The 8,753-nt window shown below is 38.6% G+C and overlaps 1 protein-coding gene across 1 annotated transcript; it reads left to right on the top strand.

The window, feature by feature from the left end:
- The first annotated feature begins 3,301 nt into the window (after window positions 1-3,301).
- Window positions 3,302-7,211, top strand: LOC149840508 (putative WRKY transcription factor 43). The gene is made up of 2 exons (XM_090004464.1): window positions 3,302-3,692; window positions 6,794-7,211. The coding sequence occupies exons 1-2, from the start codon at window positions 3,322-3,324 to the stop codon at window positions 6,969-6,971; spliced, it is 549 nt and encodes a 182-aa protein (XP_089860590.1). The 5' UTR covers window positions 3,302-3,321; the 3' UTR covers window positions 6,972-7,211.
- Window positions 7,212-8,753: the final 1,542 nt, after the last annotated feature.

Raw genomic sequence — 8,753 nt, 5'->3', positions numbered from 1 at the left:
CCTCTGTGATCATCGCCAATTTCGGCCTCCTGTCCATTGGTTGTGGTTTTTTTGGTATGGAGGGTTATAGAGATGGTGATTGGTAGGGATGCACACCGAACTGAGCTGGTTCGGGCTCGTCCACTTCATAAATGAACCGAGTTTGAACGGGTGTATGAAGCTCGGATGAGCTATCGAGCCAAGCTTGAATGACCTGTCGAGCTCGATAAGGCTCAGTTCATTGCAAGCCCCATATATATAATATTTTTGCAAAAAAAGTTCAGAATTGTATTGATACTGTAATGGGTAGGGCATTAATCTTTATTAAGAACATATTGTGTTCAAATTCTACTTTTTGCTCCTTTTTTCTTTGAAAATTTTTAGTATGTTTAGATTTTTTTTCAGTAATAATAATCAAGAGTCATGTTTTGGCTTAATGGTAGGTCCCTTAGCTTAACTTTAAGGAAGTCAGGGTATTAAATCTCGAGATAATAAAATGAGACGATATTTTCATTATGTCACATATAAAACAGTAAATTTTTGGAAAGAATATTTTTTCGTGTTTTTTTTACGAGAATTTGTTACTATGGTCCGGTGCAGGGGTGTCAACGGGTGCCCAGAACAAACCCTATAGAGTCCGGGTATGGTGACAAATAAGAAGACCCAATTAAGACCTGGGTCCGGACCTTTGGGTCCGACTAATATGTAGACTCGGGTATAGTTTATGAAATTTTATACCAGACCCGGCCCGACCCGAGTTTTGATTAAGACCCACAAAATTTCAATGTAAAAATAATAAAAAAATATTATTTTACCGGGTATGGTGCAGATCTGATTCATGTAGTTCTTATCGGGGCTGAGTATGGTTTCTTTTATAGTAGATCCGTTTGGACCTGGGTCTGAACTCGATACCATACCCAAAAAACTGATCCAAGTCTGAATTCACCTGAATCCGAACCAAACCCGACCCGTTGACACCCCTATTCCCATGTCAACTGACAAGCCATGTAATTTGGAGGGCGAAGCCTCCAGGGCCAGTACCCCTCACCCATGATAGGGCAGATCAGGTACAATCAAATTGCATGCTTTGAGTGCGGGGTCCAACAAAATATAGAGGGTTGATTAGATGCAGCCTAACTAAAGCGTGCAATGTGATTGCACCTGATTTGCCAGTTCTACAAGTCTACACTTATTAAGATGAAAAAGGTTATTATTGTTAGAACAAAAAATAATTTCCTCCAAGCGTATAGTGATGACAAACATTTTTATCTGCAAAATCCCGTTTTTCAAAAAACTCGTGAGAATTTGAAAATTTTTCATGAATCTTGCATTTTTTTCGGCAAAAATCTCGGCAATAAAAAAATAAATTTAAAAATATAAAAAATATGTTTTATAAGAAAATATTAATAAAATTTATTTAAAAATAAAAATACACGGTTATTTCAAAATGATAGGCTCCAAGATGCACATAAAAATCTCCCCTTTTTTAACACAAACAATCCACATCTTTTCACGAAGAAGATCAATGTAATACCTAAGATCCACGAGAGACTTTTGTTACTGCATGAGTCATTAATTCCAAAAAAGTGTGAAAAAGTGTGGATATTTTATTTGGAAATGTGTGTCATTTTCAGTGATATATATTTTTGATTCACATAATTGGTATCAATAGATTTTCTTTTTGAAACTTTGCATCATTGACCAGCCATGCGCACTTGACATGTCAATCCACCAGGGTACATTCAGCATCTCCAATGGAGACAATACCAAGTTCATGAACCCTATCATTTTGAAAGGCATGCTAAGTGGTGTAAGATCAGAAAGGGACAACCACTAAGGCACTAACAGTGTTTCACATGTTAAAGTGAATAAAATTGAAAATCATGTGGATATTGGCCAGAATTGCACACTTGCCGTCTCCTTGTATTGTTTGGCATCAAGTGGAAACATGAACAAGTTCATGAACTCTTCGCTTCTCAACCTTTGAAGAACACTGGGGTTCATGAACTTGGTCCCAAGTTTGCAAACATATCCTTGCAGAAGCTGTACGGGTGCACCACCAACATTCATGCTCCGTTCATTCATTCATCAACCAGTTTGTCATAAATACTTTTATAACCATCACGCTTGGCAGCGACTGAAGCTTGACAAGTTTATGAACTCCAACCCTTTCCAACATGGTAATGTCTCAGATAATCCCAAAAGAGTCTTAGAGTTTTCTCTTTGAAAATTTCAACCTTAAAACCCCTCAACTTTCTCTCACTAAAACTTTTGTGCAGACCTATTCTGATTCAAGAACCAGCTATGCCTTTTTTTTATTGTGACTAGAAATTAGTATCCTCACTGAGAACTGGGTCACTTAATGGGCTTTGGCTCTCCTATGAGGTAAACCTCGGGTGGGGTTGCCAACACTCAAGCCCTTTTGGAGCCCATCAGCACCACACACCTGGTTGGAGTTGAACCCTGGGAAGAAGGGGTCAGCACTTTCTCTCCAAGTTAGCTGCCACTTGGGCGAATTGCTTTGGCCCATATTAGTAGTGCAAATTGATTGGGTTTGCTTGGATCTTCATTTGAATCGGAGCTTTTACTTTTAGATATGGAATCCTTATTTTCAGATTTCTTTTACCACGTCCTGTATTACCACATACATTTTGAATCCAGATTCAACCCTACTTCATCAAAACCATGGATACAAATTTCGATTTCAGGATTTTCTTGGCAGAGATAACCTTAAGATATTTTCAAAATTTTGTTTTTTAGGAAAACACTTGGGAAAAATATTGGTATATGTATATTTTAAATTATATAAAATGGAATAAAAAACATTAAAAGTAAAAAACTAAAAATGCTAATATTGTGCTAATAACACAATAATATCATAGTACTCCCAAGATAGGCGATATCTTGAAAATATCACAATTTTTAGAGATTATATCAGGTTTTGAAACCATTACGATCAAGCCACAATATCTTCAAAATATCACCGGTATTTGTTGCTATGATCAGAACTCACCTCCTTGGCTCTATAAAATTTTTTTCGCAACTCTGGCTCTATTAAAATTTTTTCGCAACTCACAAGAATGACATTTATGTAAGGCTCTCTAAGATCCAAGGCCATTATGGTAAACGGGTTCTCTCTCTCTCTCTCTCTCTGTAAGAACACCTGGTAGACCTTACGTGCCGTTTACGCCACTCGTTATGCTGTCTTTCCCACCGAGAAATTGACGGCTCACAGGAATATTCACATCAGCCGCCCCCTCCCCTATCCCCAAGGCGGCTCGGCTCTATATCTTTGCTTCCTTTTAATCAGATCTCTTCTACACCTCTCTCTCTCTCTCTCATATGGAGGACTACTTCTTCTCTTCATCTGATCACAACCACATGTTTTTCCCAATACCACCCACATCTTCTGCGCCATCATCATCTTTCTCACACATGCTGAGCCCTCATATCCACCAAAACCCAAGTGGGTTCTTGGGGTTAAAGCCAGAGCCACCAAATCAACATTTGGACCACAAGCCTTCAGAGGGTGAACCCACCAATGGGCCAGTGGAGCAACCCACTGAGGAGAAACCTGGGAAGAAGAAGAGTGAGAAGAAGGTGAGGAGGCCAAGATATGCCTTTCAGACAAGGAGCCAAGTGGACATACTTGATGATGGCTATAGGTGGAGGAAGTATGGGCAGAAGGCAGTTAAAAACAACAAGTACCCCAGGTGAGATTTTATTTATATGTTGTTTAAAAAAAATCTGTGTTTGATCATGATCTTGAACACCAACCCCATCATTATGAGATCCCACTACTAGCATCATCATGTTCTTGCTTTTTGGTTTCCTATTTCATTTATACGTCACTTTTTTTGAAATTTGGGCGGTGATCAATTATGGTTGTGTTTTTTTATTAGATGTAGCAAAAGCATAGTGGCTGGTGCAATTGCACTTTGATTGGTGTTCTTGGTTAATTGATGGTTGTGTTCATCTTTTGATTTGATGAAGTTGGTTTTGATGATTTTTCATTCAGGTGATGGGAGATGATTTTTCCATGTTTTGATGTTATCTCTCTTTGATGATTTTGATGCATCACCAAATTGAGTGATACGCCTTTGAAAATGGCGTTCATTAGGCATGATAAACAATATGCACCATCTACTTTTGCAGAAAGTGAGCAGTGACTGGTCACCTTGGTTACAATGGATGCACCTTGCATGCATTACCAATCTGTCTTGTCTATAAACTAAATCAAAATAAGGGTTTAGCTGTTAGTGTCAGCTGGTGTAAAACCACACTCAAGAACGAACGGATCGACCTGGCAGCACTGGTCTTAGAATGCCGTACCATCCCGATGGCGTACAACTCTACGAATGTCCCCCTCAACCGGGAGGGAGCCTCCTCCTTTTATCATATTCAAGAGGATGCCCTTGCAGGGTTTTTTGGTTTTTTAAGGAAAGATATCCATTAAAGCAGATGAAATCGAAAGAATTACATCATGATGTCAGATCAGATGCAATCACATTGCATACTGAAGTATGCACGCTACACCTAATCTGCCCTCCATCTTCTCTTGGGCCCCACAGTTGATGGGATGTACCCCAGAAATGGAGGGGCAGTCAGGTGCAGCGGTACAGTCAAAGTATGCTTGCACCTGATCATCAGCTCTCCATTCGAACTCAGGATGAGGGGAGACCTCCCTATCCACTAGCCCCATATCATGTGAGCAACCCTGAGAGGGCCAATGAATTAATAAGAAATATGAAAGAAATTGTACGTAAGGGTCACCTTGTTATTTTATATATAGGGGTTTCCCTTGGCTTGAGCTGTGCAATACAACAGTGCTGGTCTAGCCTGAATGTGATTTTAAAATTTTGATGGTGAGCAGTTTTTGAAATAGGCTGTCAAATGCAAATGCATATTGGAGTCCAAAACCAATTAGGCCTCCAATATATGCCAAAAGGATCCTATCCTACCAACAGGGGCTCCCCTTGTCTGTTAGGAGCAGCTAGTGCAGGTTCAAAACCCAATGGTATAGTTGTTTAACTGGATGTATCTGCCTAACTCCAGCTTTCCTTTCAGGAAAAAAAAAAGGATCCTATGCTCTGACATCATAGGTCGGACGATGTCATAGGATCTATGTTGATCCTGGTCGTCCAACTGATGCCTCTGGCTGATTAGATTTAGTCCACATTTTCAAAATGTGGACTTATCCTGACCGTTGGTCAGATGGCTAGGATTAAATAAGATGAATCTCAACATATGTCAGATAGTGGAATTAGGCCTTCAAAGTATATGTTGTAGTATTAGGCGACGCATGTTTTGATAGAATTTGACATTCTAAAGTTGTGGTTGCGTGCAGAAATTTATCTCTCTGTGTCCATACATGCGCACACACACTGACCTACATGATAGTGATACTATATTAGGAATAATTATTAACCAGGATGGTTATGTGAATTTTGGTTGCACTAAATGATATTAAAAACTAACTACTTGGAATTATGGCTTCAAAAGGAACTAGGTAAAAAGAAAAAGCGAATGAACTTGGAATTATGGCTTCAAAAGGAACTAGGTAAAAAGAAAAAGCGAATGAATTTCCTTCATTTACTTGCTCATATCACACTCATTTTTTTTTCTTTCCAGTTATTTTGAATCAACGATTCATAAAGTTGATCCTTCTTGCAGAAAGCTTCCGTCTCTCTCTCTCTTGGTTTTTGATAACAAAGAGAAACCACTCTTATATGGTTTAGACATCCTATTACGAGCCAAGAGGTGCCACATTGGTCCTGTTTGGATGCCCGCAGTGTAAAACTCAATGAGAACTCTCCCTCTGCCCACCAAGGATAGCTTTCCATTAGCTTTGACGGTGCGGCAATGGATGCACACCCTGAGCATCGAACTCACAGCGTCCTTAAATACCTTAAACTGACCCACCTAGCCAGGTGTGCAGTGCCCCCATGGGCGTCTGCATGCATACATGCATATGTACTTGTTAATTAGCATCAATAAATGTGCTAGAGACGGGATCAGGTCAGAGTATGCTCTGACAGTATTCCATCAGAGCACTTCTGAATGCCATTGATCTCAAGATGAACGGTATCCAAAACCTGTAACAATGAGGTGCTTTTTTTCGATGTTCATGTTTTGGATGGACGGCATCGGGATGGATTAAAATAAATGGCTCACGATGAGCTTGTTCACTGTTTTCATGGGTTTCGTTCATGTTTAAGATGAACGACATCCAAGAGCAGTCTCTGACGCGATCATCTCTCAAAATGCTAAGCGACTACTTCCATGAAATTTTCATTTACTCAAATGATGATACGTTGGATACTCCATTTTGACTGCCTTTTCGTATTCCTTTATATACAAGTTATATTGAAAATTTCATAAAAATGGCAGTATATCCGTATCACAGATGTATCCATGCGACATAGGAAGCAGATCTGCATATCTGCTTCGTTTGCTCTTTTTTTCTTGTTCTATTTGTAACCTGAAGAAACTACACCCTGAACAAAGACCTGGTCCCACTAGCTTAACCTGCCATACACATGGTGGTCATGCTGTTGTCGTAAAACTCCGAGGTTTGGACCCCTCCACCGAGGCCCAAGCCTTGGCATCGGCTTGCTCTGAGGGGTGACACTCATGAAAATCGAACCTTGACCACCAGCCTAGCGACCAAAGCCCACCCCACTATGCCAACCCCCTTGGGAAAATTTGCCTCGTTTGCTTGCTCATCCTACTGTAGAATATAATTTTTCTTCTCTTGACGTCAAACATTTACTCTTTATCAATGATCTAACAGTAGCTTTATCTCTACCTGCAGAAGCTATTATCGTTGCACTCACCAAGCATGCAATGTCAAGAAACAAGTTCAACGCTTATCAAAGGATGAAGGGATCGTGGTCACAACTTATGAGGGAATCCACACACATCCAATTGAAAAACAGACAGACAACTTTGACAGTATTTTAAGTCAGATGCAGATTTTTGCCAACATTTGAAATCTTGGCAAAAACCATGCTGCACATTATGAGAACATTCTCAACTAGTCTTGAAAGACAATTATCTATATATATAATCTGTTCGTTATGCATCAGGTGGGATTTTGTAAACAAACAGATGTGTTGATAGAAGGTCAACTGTCACAATTGTGATGATTCTCGTGAATGAGTGAATTGGATATAAGCTTAATTCTCACATTGCAGATTTGGGAATATGCATCATCAACCTTTAGTCTCCAATAGGCAACTGAGAAATTATGCAATGGGCATGCCAACTTTTCGTATTTGGTTTATGCCTCAAAATGAATAAAAAAAAAACAATTCTATTTTTAGTTGCCTACTTTGTTTTGGTGCTATGCTTGCAAACTCTATTTCAGATGGAGAGTTATGCACGATCTAACATGCATGCCTATCCAAATTAATTTTAGTTGTATGCCCTGAAAATCTAATAAAATAATTTTTAATGTAAAATTTATTTATTATTTTTTAAGATGATTTTATTTTTGAGTATTAATATATCTTGGTCCCGAGATGACCAATATGATATAGGATATCGCGAGGGTCACAAGTTACATTATAGGATAACTAGATGTTTGACTTCGGGTCAACATGAGAAAACTAGTTTTTCGATCCCTTGTCCATGAAATAGTTACAACTATGGATGAGGATGGACAACTCCTTTGTAAGGTTGTCACAATGTACTATGCTTGAGTCATCGAAGTAGAGACTTTGCTTCAATCAATGTTGTTGAAAACGCATCTCAAAAAAAAAAGTGTCTCGTCTCAAGGCATGGAGATTTTTGCCTTGAGGCACAACTATGTGTGTTTCATGCCTTGTGGTGAGGCGCGCCTCAAGATGAGGCACACACCTCATTTGACATTAAATAAAAAAAATCAAAACAAAGCGGGGGAGGGAGGTTTGATCCTTTCATCTCCTCCTTTTTGATCCCCAACCCCACCCTCTTTCGCCATCGGCCGTAGGTACGTACTTACTCACTCTTTCTCTCTCTTCTTTCCTTCCTCTGCTGCCATTTATTCTTTCAATTTTTTTTTCTTCTTTCCTCCATCTTATTTTGTCCTTCTTCTCTCTATGTTCTCTTTTTTTTCTTCTTCTTTCCTTCTTTTTCTTCTTTGCCGCTTAATTTTCTTCTTCTTCTTCTTCCATCTTTCTTTTCCTTTTCCTCTTCTTTTTGTGTCCTCTTTCTTTTTTCCTTGCACCGCTACATCTTTTTCTTCTTCTTCCATCCTCCTTCCTTTACCCTTCTTCTCCCTCTATTCTCATTTTCTTTCTTTCTTCTTTTTCCCTTCTTTTTCTTCTTGGCTTCCTCTGTTGTTGCTCCTTTTTCCCTTCTTATTCCTCTGTCTTTCATTTTTTCCCTCCTCTTCTTTTTTGCTTCTTCTACTACTACTTCTTCTTCTTCATTCTTCTTTCTTCTTTTTTCTTTTTTTTTCTTTTCTTTTTCTTTAATCTTTCTTCTTCTCGCAATGTGCAATTAATTGACTGTGCATGTGATTATGTATGTACACTGTATGTGTTGGTTTGTGTATATCAAATTATGAATGTTAGTTTATGTCATTATTTTAAAATATTTTTTTGATAGGTATATGCATGTAATTGTTTGTGTATGTGTAGGTTTGTAAATGTACATAACCACATATAAAGATTGTGCATGTACATGTAATCTATTATGTGCGTGTAGGATTGTAATTTTGTATATAAAGATTGTTAATGTGATTTGTGACTTTTAGTTTGTGCTAATATGCATTATATGATAATGACATG

The sequence above is a fragment of the Nuphar pumila genome, chromosome 4 (assembly GCF_984573655.1).
Source record: "Nuphar pumila chromosome 4, dmNupPumi1.hap1.1, whole genome shotgun sequence".
NCBI lineage: Eukaryota > Viridiplantae > Streptophyta > Magnoliopsida > Nymphaeales > Nymphaeaceae > Nuphar > Nuphar pumila.
This window is presented reverse-complemented; position numbering and strand designations above follow the sequence as displayed.